The sequence below is a fragment of the Castor canadensis genome, chromosome 15 (assembly GCF_047511655.1).
Source record: "Castor canadensis chromosome 15, mCasCan1.hap1v2, whole genome shotgun sequence".
NCBI lineage: Eukaryota > Metazoa > Chordata > Mammalia > Rodentia > Castoridae > Castor > Castor canadensis.
In genome coordinates this window covers 11,733,369-11,750,507 of record NC_133400.1, presented here as the reverse complement: position 1 = coordinate 11,750,507, position 17,139 = coordinate 11,733,369, and the positions used below count along the sequence as shown (strand labels likewise).

General features: G+C 49.3%; 1 protein-coding gene across 2 annotated transcripts; it reads right to left on the bottom strand.

The window, feature by feature from the left end:
- Positions 1 to 3,357: 3,357 nt before the first annotated feature.
- Positions 3,358 to 17,134, bottom strand: Chst6 (carbohydrate sulfotransferase 6). Of its 2 annotated transcripts, none has more exons than XM_074055641.1 (3): positions 16,784 to 17,134; positions 6,475 to 6,548; positions 3,358 to 5,208 (listed from the first exon to the last, which is right to left on the bottom strand). In XM_074055641.1, exon 3 carries the CDS (start codon positions 5,191 to 5,193, stop codon positions 4,006 to 4,008), a length of 1,188 nt encoding a protein of 395 aa, XP_073911742.1. In that variant the 5' UTR covers positions 5,194 to 5,208; positions 6,475 to 6,548; positions 16,784 to 17,134; the 3' UTR covers positions 3,358 to 4,005. The 2 variants fall into 2 exon arrangements, with proteins under 2 accessions (XP_073911742.1, XP_020015749.1); XM_020160160.2 differs by lacking the exon at positions 16,784 to 17,134 and adding an exon at positions 15,424 to 15,552.
- Positions 17,135 to 17,139: the final 5 nt, after the last annotated feature.

The window sequence follows — 17,139 nt, the reverse complement described above, 5'->3', positions numbered from 1 at the left end:
TTTACTGTCTCCAATCAGCCAAGCTTGTCCTGAACCTGATCTGGGTTCACCCTGAAGCTTGCCCAAAGCCCTCTGTGCCAGGAGACTCACCCTGGGGCTTGCCCTGAGTACCCAATGGAGTCCTGGGCTCACGTCAGGTCAGGACTTGTCTAAAGTGTGTGGTATGATGCAGAGCAACCTGAGCCTTCCACAGAGACCAGGGCTTGCCCTTAGGCTTGCCTGGAATGCTCCACGTACAGGGAGCAAAATGGGAGCCAGTCATCTCTGTCCTGGGACCTCAGGAGTCAGAGCAAAATGGATGAGTCATGCAGCAAAGCATGTGAAATGAAGAAGCCATTAACTGTGGTCATCAATAGAATGTGTGACCTGAGCAGTAGCAAAGGAAACTTGGATGCTACTGTCAGGCTGGGCTCTGAGTCCCACACCAAAGCCTTCCTGGATCCCACGGGGATCAGTATCTCTTCATTCTTCACCTTTGGCATCACGAATCTCTTGCCCATCCTTCTTTGTCTGAACAGAACATAGTAACTGGGACTGTGAGTTTCTAGGTTGACTCTTCCTCTTGATACCAGACTCCTTGGGGGTGTCAGGCTGCTTTTAGCCTCAGTGGGCAGTACAGAGAGGGAGGGTATGTTGTGTTGGGGCATGTAGGCAGGAAATGGGCTGCAACAGGGACCCCCAATGTCCCAGTCAACTGCCCACTGTACCCTTCAACATTTTGGTCCTAAAAATGTTTGCAGCTAAATGCCAGGATGGCTCACTAAGCTCCAGTGACTGGTGTCAGTGACAGGGACAAATGCCTTCTGAGCCTGTGGTGAGGACCTTCATCTCTCATGTGGTTTATTTGTTAGGACCAATGGTGTTGAAATCAAAGATGTGAGTTTGAGTCTTTGCCCACATATTAAGATATGTGACCCAAGTCTTTCTGTTGTGATCTGAATGTGTCTCCTCAAAGTCTGGATGTTGAAGTTCTATGCTGTTATGGTGCCCGCCTGTCATCCCAGCACTCAGGAGACTGAGGCAGGAGGGTCATGAGTTTGAGGTCATCTGGGTACATAGAGAGATCCTGTCTTGAAAAAAGGAAGGAAGGAAGGAAGGAGTGAAAAGAAAGAAAGAAAGAGAGAGAGAGAGAGAGAGAAAGAGAGAAAGAAAGAAAAAGAAAGAAAGAAAGAAAGAAAGAAAGGAAGGAAGGAAGGAAGGAAGGAAGGAAGGAAGGAAGGAAGGAAGGAAGGAAGGAAGGAAGGAGGGAGGGAAGGAAGAAAAAGAAAAAAGTTGGGTGTCAGTGGCTAGCTGCTTGGGAGGCTGAGATTGGGAGGACTGTGGCTCAAGGACAGCCCAGGCAAATTGTTCGAGAGACCCCATGACCAAAATAACCAGATCAAAATAGACTGGAGGTGTGGCTCAAGCAGTAGAGTGCCTGCTTTGCAAGTGCAAAGACCTGAGTTCAAATCCCATCCCACCAAAAAAAAAAAGGGAAAGGAAAGAAGGAAGGTAAAGATATGATATTAGGATGTGAGGTCTTTGGGAGGTGCATTAACAGGGTGGAGCCCTCACAAATGGGATGGCCACCCTTACAAAAGAGGCCTCAAAGTCCTGCCCTGCCCCTTCCACAAGGTGAGGACAGAACTGGAGGCACCATGTGTGAGGAGGTGGGCTGACCAGACACTGCCAGCACCTTGACTTTGGACCTCCAAAAGAGCTCAATTTCTGTTGTTTATGAGTGTTTTGTTTCATCTACCCAAATGGACTCACTTTCTAAGCCACCCTCTCCCATGCTAGCATCAGCAGGGGCAGGGCCAGGTTTTATGTGGCCTGAAGCTCCTGAAACTTCAAATGAGTTGTCCTGAGGCACTAGCCTCCTTTGTCAACATATCTCTGCCTGCACTTCAAGGAGAGAAGCAGAAAATGTCACGTACCTTGTGCCCAACCAAGTTCCACAAAGGTCACACCTGTCCTGAGAATCAGAATCCAACAACAACCGGAACTCCTTCTGGCATCAGATGGTGACAATGACTCGGCAACCATCATATTTCCTAGACCAGCTGTGTGGCCCAGTGTAATTTGGACTGTTCTGTGTGGATTCAGAGCTGCTTCCTTGTCCTTCCTGAAGGTTCTGCAAACTTTTTATATCCCTTTTAAACATTTACTAAGCATTTATTGGCTATCATTTCCTGAACTCAGGACTGAGCCCTCTGCACACCCAACATTTTTGGGTTTTTTTGATGGTACTGGGGTTTGAACTCAAGGTCTTGCAATTGCTAAACATGGCTCTACCACTTGTGCCATGCCCCCAGCCCTTTTTTCTTTAGACTTTTTTCAGACAGAGTGTCATATTTTTGTCCAGGGTGGGGCTCACCTGGACCATGAGCTCCCTTGTTGCTGGTATTACAATGTGCACCATACACTGGGCTTATTTGTTGAGATGGGTAGAGGTGTCTCGATAACTTTTTGCCAAGCCTGGGCTCGAACTGATCTTCTGACTTCTGCTTCCTGAGTCATTGGGAATACAGGTGTAAGCCATCACTCCTGGCTCCCAACATCCCTTTAATAAGGCCTTTTGCTTCCAGAGCAAGGTGTTGTGGCGTACAGTCAGGAATCTTACCTGTTCTCCTCCAAGGCTTGGCCTGGAAGGGCTAAGGGAAGGCAGAACCACCCCCAAAATCTTTTTTCTTGTAAGTTTCTGGCAAGCCTGATTAGTTAACATTTACCGTAAGATCTGCCCTGGCTGCCTTCCAGGCACTGTGCCTGCTGCCACCCTCTTACTCTGCCACTAAGTCTCCTGGCTCGCTGCCCAGGCCTCTGCAGCTCTCTCCTTTCTCCTGTCTTCTTCACTGCCTTCGTCCATGCTAACTCTGCTTGCTCTGCAGATTCTGAGCTCTGGACCCAGTATTTACCACCTCCTGTATCCCACAGCTGGTTCTCTGGCCTGACTCTGCTCTTCCCTAAAGCAAACAAGATGGGAAAATCCCACTCTGCCAGGAGACAGATCTCTGCTAGCTGTGTTCATCCTCTTCTCCCCACCTCAGCTCCAGAATAAAATCTCTGTCCAGCTTTCATCCTTCCTCTCACCACGTGATCTCAGACAACTCCCTTCACCTTTTGTTTGTTTGTTTGTTTGTGGTACTGGGGCTTGAACTCAGAGCCTTCACCTTGAGCCACTCCACCAGTCCTATTTTTGTGAAGGGTTTTTTGAGATAGGGTCTCGATAACTATTTGCCAGGGTTAGCTTCAAACCATGATCCTCCTGATTTCTGCCTCCTGAGTAGTTTAGGATTACAGGCATGAGCCACTGGCACCCAGGGACCCTTCACTTCTGAGGTGCTTGTCAAACATTATCAGGTGCAAAGCTAATCTGTATCACACAGATTAATTATCATGTTTATTTCCGTAAGTAGGACCTTTTCCCTCAGGACAAATCAAAGACTCATCAAATATTCATCAGACATGATCAGGGCAATGGGATGTGTGGGAGCTCCCAGGAGGTGGGGCAGAGAGAGGCTAAGGAGCGACCATAAGACAGAGGGATGTACTCTGCTTTCTCAGTGAAGATGCAGGTGAGTGCACCTGCATCATGAAGTGTGGTGACCGCAGCCTGGGGGGAATGGAGGCCGAGGTGCCCATGCAGTGGGGTGGAGTGTGTGTAAACCTCAGGAGTAACTCATCACAGTGTCCCTCACCTGCTGCATCCTACATACCTAGGAGGAGAGAGTTAAGGGCAAAGAAAGTGCTTGAGTAGGAGCCAAGTCGCCTCTGTGCCCAGAAGGGGTAGGGGCAAGAGGGAACCTGATGAGAATCCAGCTCCTAAAGAGGACTCAAAGGAAAGACAAGAATCCGGAGAGGAAAAAGGCATGGAATTCCCGGGTTCAATTCCTTCCTAGTGCAAAGGCGGAGCTCCATGCTCCTGAACCCTGGTTGCTGGCCAGCTTCTTGGTTCACTTGGCCCCTTCTTCATCACACACTCCTCCAGGACCCTGCCTACCACCCGGCCACAACCCAGGCGCTCCGCTAAGGCCCAGGCTGGGGGTCGGTGGACGAGGCCCATCTGAAACTGCTCGAGCCGCGGGGTATCACCAGGTCCAGCGTAAGGTCACGCTGCTCTTGCTCAGAGAACACTGGCCTGTAGCCCAGCAGCTGCAGTGCGCCTGCGCACAGCTCCTGCACGTGGCGAATCTTGGTGAAGGGCAGCGCGTGGCGCCAGGCCTGGGAGACGTTGTGCGCGTCCCTGGACGTGGTCTTGAAGGCCTCGCGGCGCGCGCCCGGTCCGGCCCCGTGCGTGATGTTATGGATCCAGGTTTCGAGCTGCGGCGTGAGGCTCAGGCCGGCGAACGCGTAGAGCGCGCGGATCTCGGTCAGCGGCTCCCTCGCCAGGTCCTCGAAGCGCACCAAGCGGTAGCGATCTCGCAGGAAGGGCGGCGGCTTGTCCAGAGCGGCTTCGGCGATGCGCACGTGGCTGCGGCACACCTCGCTCACCACGCGCAGGCGGGGATCGGCCTCCACCCACGTGCCGTTGGTGCCCAGCACAATGCCGTTGTCGCGAGCCAGCGCCTTGGCCGTCTGCTCTCGGGATCGCAGCACCGCGCGCGGGTCGCGCACCAGGTGCACGATGTGCAGGTTGAGGGAGGGGTCGGTGAGCAGCGGGTAGAGCACCTGCAGGTTGAAGAAGCGCACCTCCTTGAGCACCACGTGGCTGTAGGAGAGGCAGGCCTCCTGCGCCAGGCTGAACGGTCGCCGCGCGCACAGCGGCTTGCACACCGCTTCGCTGCTGATGGCGCCCCGGCCGAAGGCGCTGCAGGCGGGTGGCGAGCACAGCGCGCGGCTCACCGCCCACTGGAAGAGGTCCGAGAGGTTGCGGCGCCACGGCAGATAAGCGTCAAACACGTCCATGTCACACAGGAACACGGAGCGCACCAGATCGCGCACAGCCATGTGTAGGGCCGGTGCACTGCCCTGCGACAGGGCCGCCCACACGTGCCACCCCGGCTCCATCAGGTAGAAGACATCCGGGTGCTGACTGAAGAGCTGGCCCACGAAGGACGAGCCCGAGCGCCACGAGGACAGCACCAACACGTGCACGCGCTCCTTGCCGCCCGCTGGGGACGATGGCCCTGGCCTCGAGACCAGGAAGAGCAGAAGGCAGGTCTGCGCCAGCAGGAGTACGGGCACTACTGCGCTGGAGAAGCGAGGCAGCCGCATGCCGGCGGCTGGGGCCTGCGGGAGGAGAGCGAGCGCCAGGGTTAGGGACCACCGCCTGCCTGCCCATCCCAGGCCTCAACGACTGTCCAATGCCGGACCACCCCACCCACAACGGCCTCCTGAAACCTCCGTTGTCTCAGTAGGGCGCTTTCCCCAAAAATGTGAAGTTAAGACATAAGTCATGATCTAGGCTATGCTAAGAGCAAAAGTCTACTTTTCTAGGTTACTAAAATACTGTGGGAAATCTCTATCTATCCATCCATCCATTCATCCATCTGCCTGTATATCTTCATCTACCTGGAAAGGGAAATACTATTTTTCAAACAGAAATCTTGCCTTTTGTTTAAGAATTCACCTTAAGACACTTTTAGGTGGTTTAGCTAAACAGATTGATGGACGATTTGGCCTTGTCAGACTACCACGAGGTACCTTTGGATTGAATCCTGAGCTCTTCCCGTTCCTCACCTGTGATCTTGGATAAAACTCTTAATCTTTCTGAGTCAGTTTATTCATCTGTAACAAGGGGATAATACTGGTGCCTGACTCAAGGGATTGGGGGGGATGATTGGAACAACACTGGGGGAGGGAGGACACAGTAACCCCCATAACAGAGGACTTGCACGTTCCATATAATGTGCTTCCACATTGTATGATTTTACTTGACAAGCAGGTTCAACATTTGTTATTAAAAATAAACAAAGGGAGTCAGGTGCTAGTGGCTCACACCTATAATCCTAGCTCCTTGGGAGGATCATAGTTGGGGGCCAGCCAGGATCAAACAGTTTATAAGACCCCATCTCCAAAATAACCAGAACAAAGTGAACTGGAGGTGTGGCTCAAGTGGCAGAGTGCCTGCTTTGCAAACACAAAGCCCTGGGTTCAAATCCCAGTACCACGGAAAATAATAGTAATATAAATAAATGAAAATAAACAAAGGAGGTTGGGAGTGTGGCTCAAGTGGTAGATTGCTTGCTGAGGCTCTGAGTTCAATCCCCGTACTACCAAAAACAGAGGTTGGGGATGTGGCCTGCTTTGGTCTAGAGTGCTTGCCTGGTATGCATGAGGCCCTGGGTTTGATTCCAAACCCAGAAATAAATACCAAAAATAAACAAACAAATAAATAATCAAATTAAAGAATACCAACTGTTACCATCACCCACAGGGAGTGAAGGGCTGAGGGAGCATGGGCTCTAGAGTCAGGGTGTTCTCTCTGAGCCATGTGAGTTTCAGAGGAGCCCAGTTAAGGGGGTTGCTTGCCCCTTCCCTGCTGGGGGTACTTACTGCTGTCTGAGGCTGCCAGGAGAGCTGCCTGTGCTGATCACAAGTCCATCAAGATGCCTGGATGTTCCTGAGGCCTGACAAAACAGGGGAGAGACTGGGTTAGAGCCCCACAGGGAAACAGCCCTGCACACAGAAAGCTCCCAGGGGCAGAATTGAAGCTGCTCTGCCACTGGCCTGAACTGGGCATTTTTCCAAATGGATGGTTAACTGATGGCCTTTCCTAATGGATGGGGGAGAGAGGGCTGGCTTTGAGTACCAGCAGTTACTTAGGAGCTAAGAGGCCTGGGGCAAGTGACTTGACCTCTCTGGGGCTATTTTCCTCCTTTGTAATACAGGGCTGGCAGCATTAACTTCTTAGGGTTGTTGTGAGGGATCATGCTGCAAACAGAGGGCTTGGCCCAAGAGGTCTCTGCTTAGATGAGATATCCTGAGGTCATCCTGGCATCTCCCAGGCCCACTTCTAGCACCCAACAACCCCTGCTCCCTTCAGTGGATCTTTAGACTGTCACACTTGTCCCACAGGTAGAAGGAACACAGGGCTCAGCTCCCACACCCCCAAGGTGCCAGAATTTCTTCTGCTGTGCACCTGTTGCTCCTGCATATGATCTTCAGGCTGGGTGACAGGAAGGGAGGGACCTGGCAATTTCCTCCTTGCTTTTGTAGCATTTGCTTCCCACCCAACCTGCTCGCCTATCCTTAGCACCATTGAGAGAAGTTGGGGTGTAAATTGTGAGCAGATGCCATCTGTGCTCCCCCTCGCCATGGGGAGGACACAGAAGTGGATAGAGGATGTCTAACAGCTCTGTCACAGCTTCTTCCTGAATCCCACACCCAGTCTTGGAAAACCCAGAAGACAGAGTGTGGTCAACCATCTGCTCTACATATGTCATCAACACCCCTGGACTTCTAGCTGCTGGTTTTCCTGAGAATAGGGTACTAGGAAGGAAGGGGACTTCTATTTGCCAGTAAGTACTAGATGCTTTATGTCTACTCCATGATTTCACTTAACAGCCCCTGAGGTGGACAGTATAATCTCAATATTTTAGCTGAAAGACTCAAGGCATAGAGAGAGCAGGGGAGCTGGGAACCTATTCCAGGACTCCAGTTGTAAGCTCCTGGCACTTCTGATTACAGGCTGTGGTCTCTCTAACCCCAAACTACTCCCTCGGAGTACAGGACCCTATTGCTTTGACCCAAAGCAAAGACAGCTGCCTTGGCCAGTCCAGCCTTCCCCAGGATAGAAAGGATATTGACCCCAGGCTCTAGGAAAGCCAGAGATCTTCTTAAGTGACTCATACATTATAGGAACTGCTATCTGATTCTCTTACTGGAACTAAAGAACTAGGACAGACATTGCAGTATCTTATGCCACACAAGGTGTCCAGAAGTCTAAGTCTGAGCTGGGAGTTTTCTGATAAGGAGCTTCTGTTCTGTGCAATGGCCAATTGCCAGAGAGTTTGAAGCTAAGAACAAGTCAGGCAGGCATTGTGATTGGTATGTTTACCTTCATGATTAAATTTTACCCTCCCAACATTTCTATAAGGTAGAGACTATTATCCTTGTCTGTTTTCATTGAAGAGACGGAGTTGAAACATGAATACCCAGCCAGCAAGGGCCAGTGCAGGAGTTAAAAATATGAGGGTTAGGGCTGCTCTGAAAACAGAGAAAAAAAAAAAAGAAAACCATGAATCAGGCCTCCGTCCTAGTGGAGCTGACAGTCTAGTTGAGGACATTAAAGACACATACATGTGATGGGCAAGAGACCAGATGGTGGTCCCAATGAATGGCTCAGACATCCTGACATGGGAGGACCATGGAAATCTTGGTATGCATACTTCTCTCTTGGATTTTGGCAAATTCCACCCCTTGGCCTTCCCCACAATCCATTTTGAACAACGACACTAATGATGTGTGCCTAAAACCACACATTAGATCATGTCAATATACTCAGCATCCAGTCTCACTTGCCATAATTCCCATTCAGTATCCTCCAGAATCACTAGTATTTGCAAAAGAGCTTCATGCTCCCTCACTGTTCTGCTGTGGAGTGCCCAGTCCTGACTCTTACCACGAGTCATCTCAGCTTCCTTTGAGGGTCCCTCCTGTGTGCCTCTCTCTAGCCATGCACAACTCTGCTCTGTTCTGCTTTGCTTCCCTTCTTGCCTTGCAGGCAACTTGGGGGTTGGGATTGTGGATTTTCTGCTAGTGAGTGTCTGTTCTTGGATATCAGTGTGGGAACACTGGACAAGATTGTGTCTGCTCAGTACCTATTCCTCCTTCCAAAAACAGCCTCTAGATTTTTCCCTGGGGAAGCACCTCTCACTCACTCACATGGTTTGGACAGAACTAACCCACCAGTTCCTGACTGCAAAGGGCCACATGTCTCAAGACTGGCTTGTCTAGTATTCCACAAACTTACCCCATCCAGCCCCACCCCCTGTCCCACACAGAACTATTAGCTTAGGAATGGAACACTTCCCAAACTCCACCCCAAGAATTTTTGCAGAGCTGAAGAGAAGAGAGAGAGACTGCCTGGATACAAAGCCAATCCAGAAGAGAAGTGAACAGAGAAAGTGAGTTCATAAGCAAGCTGCCAGCACCTGGATCCAGCTGTGGAAGGCTCACCAATGGATTTGTCAGCTGGGGAAAGTGCACCATTTCTGCTTAAGCCAGTATGAGCTGAGTTTCTGTCACAACCAAGAGCTCTGATTAGATGGTGGATGCCCTTGATGGGTGGGTGAGAGGGGGTAGAACTGAGGGGGGAGCATGGGCAGAGTTTCTGGGCACTGATCATGCTCTGTTTCTCCATGAGGGTGCTAATTATGAGTATGTGTTCAACTTGTGAAAATTTATCAAGATGTACTTTTATGATCTGTGCTCTTTTCTGATGTATGTTATACTGCAATAAAAGTTAAGGGCTGGCAGCCCTTAAGTGGCAGAGTGCCTGCCTAGCAAGTGCAATGACCTGAGTTCAAACCTTAGTACTGCCAACAACAACAATGAAAAAGTTAAGAATCCTAAAGATCAAATGACTACATTACATTAATAAATATTTGCTGATATCGGCCAAACCCAAAGGGAGTAACTAATCACCAACTTAGCTGGAATTTCTTATGCTGTGCCTCTTAAAGTTACAGTATCTTCTGAACATCCATTTCTTGGCCTGAAAGATACAGGAAGAGGCTGTTGTTCTGCCTGGTTCACAGATGGGAAAATCAAGATCTAGGGGAAGGGATGGTTTGCCATTGCAGGTGTTGTGCTGGAGCCCAGGAAGCGCTCTGGGCAGCACTCACTTCTAGCCAAGTTCTGTCCATCCTCAACTAGGCAGCTTCTCTTGTTACCAGCCTATCCCAGCCTTGGCGTAGAATCTAAGAGAGTGAAATATAATACTAGGTGCAAACCCCAGGTTCAGATTTCTTTCAGTTTGTTGTCAGCTGGAGGCCATCTCTGTTCAGGAATCCCAAAAGCCAGGCATAGTGGATCCTGAATCAGTAAACTTTACACAGCAGAGCCACTAGTCACCAGGCACTGGTAATCCTAGTTCAGGAATCAGAGAGTATGAGGATCAAGGTTTGAAGCCAGCCTAGGCAAATAGTTTGAGAGACCCTGTCTCAAAAAACCCTTCACACACACACACACAAAAGGCTGGTGGAGAGGCTCAAGATGTAGGCCCTGAGTTCAAACCCCAATACCACAAAAAAAAAAAAAAAAAAAAGCCACCAATGGGGCAAAACAGCTCTAATGGAGCCCAGCACATTCCTTAGGGAAAAGGATGAATAGAAGGGAGAGAGAAAAGAAGAGAAAAGGAAAAAAAAAAAGACAGGGGAGTGGGGCAACAAGGTAGATGAACGTTTGTGGTGGGACCAGAAGAAAAGCATAGTAATTATCACCTGGGGGGATTCCTATACGCCAAGCCTTTTCTGTCTGTTTTCTGATTTAATCCTTACAGGAGGAAGTGGACCCAACAATTACCCCTATTTTACAGAGGAGAAACTGAGGCTTAGAAAGGTTAAGGAATTCATACAGCAGCTGGGTTAGAATTTTAGTCCTGGAAAACTACCTTTGAAGGTTATCACCACAAAATGTCAAGCAGAAAAACAGCAGCAACAAAAGTTGCACAGGTATATCCACACAGTGTGGTAACAATTGTGTTTAAAATATACAAATATCAAAGAACAACCACAGACAGAGAAAACAACTGTAGATCATCTATGTGGAAAGGGACTTAAATTCAGAATATAAAAAGAGCTCTTATTTTTAGTCATTAGGGAAATGCAAATCAAAACGACAATGACATTTCACTTCCATTCACTAGGACAGCACTAAAACAAAAAAGAGGGGCAGCTGAGGGTGGAGATGGAGCTCAGTGGTATAGTGCTTGCCTAGGATTCACCAGGCCCTGGGTTGGATCCCCAGCAATACACACACACTCACACACACACACAGAGAGAGAGAAGAGAGAGAGAGAGAGAGACAGGCAGACACAGACAGACAGAGAGAGATAATAATTGAAAAAATTACAAGTGTTAGCCAGGCGCCAGTGGCTCCCGCCTGTAATCCTACCCACTCAGGAGGCAGAGATCAGGAATATTTTGGTTAGAAGCCAGCCCCGGGCAAAGAGTTTAAGAGACCCTATCTCAAAAAAATCCTTCACAAAACAGGGCTGGCGGAGTGGCTGAAGTGATAAGAGCGCTTGCCTAGCAAGCATTGAAGCCCTGAGTTCAAACCCCAGTGCTGCCCCCTCCCAAATTTACAAGTGTTAGTGAAAAGAGAAGAAATTGGAACCCTTACATAGTGCTGTGGGAATGTAAAATGGTGTAGCTGCTAGGGAAAATAGTTTGGCAAATCCTCAAAAGGCTAAACATAGAATTCCCATACAATGCAGCAGCTCTAGTCCTAGCCATATGGCCAAGAAAATTGAAAACATATGTCCACACAAAAACACTGCTCATGAATTTTCATAGCAGCATTATTTATAATAGCCAAAAAGCAGACACATTCCAAATGTCCATCAATCAAAGAATGGGTAAACAAAACAAGGTAGTGGGTACCACACAATAGGAAACCCTTTGGCAATAAAAAGACACGAAGCATTGATCCATACAATTCAGCATGAAGAACTTGGTGGCTACTGATCCACAGCACTGAATATACTGGAAATGGCAAGTTGCCTGCTTAAAACAAACAGACTTTTTTTTTTTGAACAGACTTTAAGGTATGTCAATAACGCCTTAGCCGGGTGCTGGTGGCTCACACCTGTCATCTTAGCTATTCAGGAGGCAGAGATCAGGAGGATCATGGTTCAAAGCCAGCCTGGGCAAATAGTTCAAGAGACCAGACCTATCTAAAAAAACAAAAAAACCCAAAAAACCCATCTCCCATCTGACCTGAGCACCCAATTAGCTAGAGAAAGCCAGGTGCCTGGGATGGAGATTATACTCCTATGCACTACAGGTATGGGTGCCTCCAAGCCCACCCTCAGCCTCAGGACTGGGGCGGGCCAGGCTGTGAAAGAAGACATGGTTGGCCCCCCAGCCTTGGCTATACCTGCTGTCTCTGCCAGTCCTGACCATGCAGCTGTGTGACAGCCTCCAAAGGCAGGGAGGTTGGAGCTTCACAGGCCACATGCTATTATAGGAAAAAGATCTGTTTTCAAGAATATACTGCGAAGTGAATTCAGATCAGTCTAGGAAAGGAGCCTCAAGTTTCCCAGCCTCAGAGCCTACCCTCATGCACTGGGGAGAAGATAAGCAGATACGAACACAGGAGCCTCTTTCCCTGGCTCCAAGCTTTGGGGATTCTACTTAGGAAAAACTGTTTCATTTTTTTCCTCTACTCTCACACTCTGATCACCACAGAAGACTTCTGAGACCCTAAAAGGTGTGGGGATTTCTCCTCACTAGCAAGCAAGCAAGCAAGCAATTCTGCAGCAGACACCAGCCTGGTGTTCTCTATTCTGATCCAGTTCTGATCCTGCCTACCTAGAGACACTGTCAGCTCCCACAGGTTAAGGGCTCAGTCCCCAAGACCGCCCTCCCCCTTTATGTGCCACTTGCAAGCCCCAGGTTGTTTTACTGATCAACCAACTATGAATTGGGGTTCCCATGACCCCTTCCTGAGGTTCAATTAATTTGCTTGAATGCCTCACAGAGCTTAGGGAATTGCTTATTTTTTCTGGTTTATCACAAAGGATGTAGATGCATAGGATGGGCGAGGTACAGGGGAAGGGACACGGAACTTTAGTGTGCTCTCCAAATGCACCACCTTAGTGGGCTCAGCTCTCCGAATTCCATCCTGTTGGGTTTTTATGAATGTCATTGCATATTTAATTACAGAAGACTGGGTGGGGAAACCCAGAAGGGCCTGTCTGTTTAGATTCTTCTTGTTTCTCTATACAGCATTCCTTCCTCCAGGGTATGGGGCCAGATCCCTTCTGAAACAGGGGTGACATGATCAGACAAGAGAGGTCAGACAATTTCTTTACAGCCGGCAGCTCTACGGCAGGGAAAAATCAGAGTTTCAATGACCTCCCTTGTGGAGGGAGTTAGGAGCCAGCAACTGTGAATGAACACCAAAAACTATGTATCATAACCTCACAGGGATTCTCAAAGTGCATGTTCTTCAGCACCTAGTGTAGTCTAAGAATATTACAGCTGGAGGGCCCTAAACACTGGGTCCCCATCTCCTTTACACCAACACATGCCCAGGATATGAGGGAGGGATTGTTTACATTTTACCATGTTCCCTAGCTACTGGCAGAGCCCTTATATGACAAGAATAATTTAGCATGCTCTCTGGTTATTAGCCTTTTATTTTACTTTATATTTAAAAAGTAAATCATTTCACAAGTCAGTGATATGAAAAGAAGGGATTATTTTAGAAGAAAACAACTCAAAATACATGCCAGTAAGCTGCTACATGTGGACCTTGTTTGAATTCTGATTTGAACAAACCAACTGCAAGAAGATGTCTTAGAGACAATGAGAGAAGTTTCAGTTGGCAGGGTGGCTCGAGTGGTAAGAGTGCTTGCCTTGCAAGCATAAGGCCCTGACTTCAAACCCCAGCACCTCCACCAAAAAAAAATTCAATCTGAACGGAGTATCTGGTGATATCAAATGCTGCTTTACACCAGAATAATCTTGCCCATGCATTTTTGTATCCGTCTCTCCTACAGGACTAGAGCAAGACTCTATTGGTCTCATTACAGAGAGCAGGTGCAATGTGCTGGTTATAAGCATCAACCCCATTTGATCATTTACTGCATGATCTTGGGAGTTACTTAATCTCTTTATGATGCTTTCTTTTTTTTAATTGATAACATGGGGAAATCGTATAATCCAACTCACGGGCTTGATTTGAAGACCGATCGTATTAATATTTGTAAAGCTCGTGGAACAATCAAACATATAGTAGTATACTTATAAGCATTTGTTCAGGAATCTTTCAAATTCTGAATCACACTAATATTCTATGACTCTAAGGGAAAGTCTATGCATAGGCAAAACCCAGAGAAAACAGCCCTAACAGATTTTGTTGACCCTGCTGCCCTAGCAACAAGTGACAAGCACAGACAGAGACCACAGTAGCACATACAAAACAGAAGACAACAGGGAATAACGGCTAGAAGCCCAGCTTGTGAAGCCAGACTGGGTTCATATCCTGTCCCTACTACTGGTGTGCTATGTGACTTTGAGCTAATCACTCAAAGCTAATCACTTTGAGCCCCTCTCTGGGCTCCTTGGTAAAGTGATGCTCTAACAGAACCTACCCAGAGGCTGCAGAGGACCAAAACCCAAGGCTCTCCCCCCACCCCCCCCAAGCCTGCTATTTCTAGTAACTCTGCTGCTTGACCCAGTCATTCATAGCTTCGGGTTAGCCAGGTCTTTCCTGTTCTTCTGAACTCATTTTTCCCATCCTTAAAAATGGGATTATTTTTAGCTACATGTGGTGGTGTACACCTGTAATCCCAGCACTCAGGGGGCGGAGACAGGAGGATCTTGAATTCATAGCAACACCCTGTTTCAAGTAAATAAATAAACAAATAGCCAGAAAAAAAGGGGATTTTGTTAAATGAGCATCTTGACTTCCTTGCTTCCCGTTTTAGAGGGAAGAAAAAGGAGAGTCAACATTTGCTGGGCACCTACACGGGGGCCAACAGGGGGCCTCTGTGTTGGCCAAGGTCAAGCAGCCAGAAGCTTTGAGGCAGGACTGAGATTCATTTGGGTCTGGCTCCAAATTCACTCACCAAACTATTTTTCCTCAAGAGTTCTTTGGGGAAGCTCTTGGGAGAACTTTTTAAAGCCATATCTTTTGAAACGCGAGTTTCAAGAGATGAGGGATCCTCCTCCCTGCGCCCCTCACCCTTTAAAGAGGTCCGGGTTGCTGCTGAAGCCCCCAGGACACGCTTTCGAAGAGGCAAAGCACTTTCCACGTCGCGGATGGGACCGCCTCGCTCAGCTCCCCTGCAGCCCCAGCCGGCCGGCAGGATGGGCGGGCTCCCCAACTGCGTCCCCGGCCCAGTCCTCAGCCCGCGCTGATGCGGGAACATCCCGCGTGGAGAGAGGGAGACGGTGTCCCCCGAAACTTGGCGTCTTTGCCCAGGGTGGCTCAGGGAGGAGACAGGTCTCTCCCGGGCTCCTCCGAGAATCCTAGACTCCTCTTCCCAGTCCCCCCGGCCCCGCAGCCAGCTCTTTCTCTTTGCTAGGAGGGTCCGCGGGGCTGACTTGGTTCTTAGGGTCCCATGACTGCTAAGAGGCAGCCGGTGACACCAGGGATGGGGTTCTGGGAGGCGTGGATTGGTGTCGGGGGTACCAAGACACTGGAAGACCTGGAGCCCCAGGCGGAGCGCATCTGGAAGCAAGCACGAGTCCCTAAGGACGCGATCGTGGGGGGCTACGGACGGGACCCCGCGAGCAGCCCCCTCCCCGGCCCCGCGCGGCCCCGCTCTACCTGCGCTGCTCCGCGCCGCCCGCCCAGCGCTCACAGTGAGGCGCTCACAGGGGTGGCTCGTGTCCCGGGCCCGGGCTGCCACGGGAGCCAGGGCGGGAGCGCAGGAAGGAAGGAGCCAGTTGGCCCCCGGCTCCCGCTACCCTCCCCAGCCCCGACCATGGGGCCACGCCTCGGAGGAGGGGCGCTGGCCGAGGGCGGGCGCCCAAGGGTCCGGGAAAGGGAGGACACAGGTGGGCTCCGGGATGCAGAGGCCGCACCGCCTGGCCGAGGATGTCAAAAGGCACTCGCGGAGTCACCTTTTATCCTCACTGATTGATAAAATAATCTGTCTCCCCTTAATCCCCAAAGGAGAGAGGCTCCTGGCTGGACAAAAGGCACTTGTGAAGGAAAGTGAACCTTAATCTTGTCCCCTCCTCGTTCTTGGTGGCATCTTTGTAGCCAAGTGATGGAAATCCTAACCGCTTCCCATGTCCTCAGCCTCAGCCAAGTCCCAGATACCTTGATGCCAGGGGGACCGAGCTGCCTTCCGCGCAGTAGGGAAGCGGGGAGGGGCCCAAAAACAGGTGGGTTTTAATGAGCCGGGCATGCAGCTGTCCCCTCTTCCGTCCCCTCCTTGTCTTAGCCGCGACCCAGAGGCGCAGGCTTGATAACAGGTCTGGATAAATACAGGATACATTTCAACAAATAAAACAGAACTTCCACCCTTAAAAGTAACAGGGCAGAGCCCAGGCATCTGTAAAGGATGGGGCTTCAGCCCCACAGGGGAATCTGAGACAGTCCCTGACCCTGGGCGGGTAAATTCGGGCAGTATTTCCTGGGTGCGGCTGTGCAGAATGAATTCAGATCCTTAACTGTGATCATACGCTTTTTGAACTACTAATTCCTTTCCAGGATCTATCTTAAGGAAATCAGCAGCAAGGATTTATACACAAGGTTTACAGAGGTGGTGTCTACCACAGGGGGGAAAAACTATAAGAGCATAAAAGATTAGAAAGATGAATGCCAACCATGATAACTCCTATGTAATGGATTTAGATAATTGCTATTTTCTTTAATACAGTTTGTGTAATTTACACATATTCTCCAGTAGACATTTATAACTTACCTGTTCTGAAAGGTATAAAACCTCTTTTAAAAAATAGGTAAATAGGAAGAGGAGGAGAGAAATGGGAGGACAGGAGGCCAGAAGTGGGGAGGAGGGAAAAGGGAAAAAGGGAGGTGAGGGGAGATGGAACTTAAACTGTATGTGATGGAAACTAAGTGGAGCTTTAAAGCCTCACTAAATCAAACAGAAACTGGACAAATCCTTTGATGAAATTAGGAATCCTCCCCTTACCCTCCCCCAATGCTGCATAATTACCTCAAACTCTGACTAGCTTTGGGTTATAGTTCAGTTGATGAATTCCTGAAATTCTCATTTTCCTCTTGCACTTCTGCTGTGTGATTCAGGTTCAGAAGCTACCAACACCGGATCTGAAAATAACTTGATATTCACCAGACGTAGTTGTAATTTTCCAGCCTATGTCTTCCACTTGCCATGTGGATTCCACTGAAAATTCATTTACTTGGGGTTAGACGGGGGAACTTTTGCCAAAGAGCTAACAAAAGCTCCACGGTCTTCGGGCGAAGTGTTGGCAGAGCCAGGCTGCTGGTGAGTAACTAAGAGAAGCGTGTGCAACCTCTGCCCTCCCCACTTCTTCAACCCCTAAACCCATT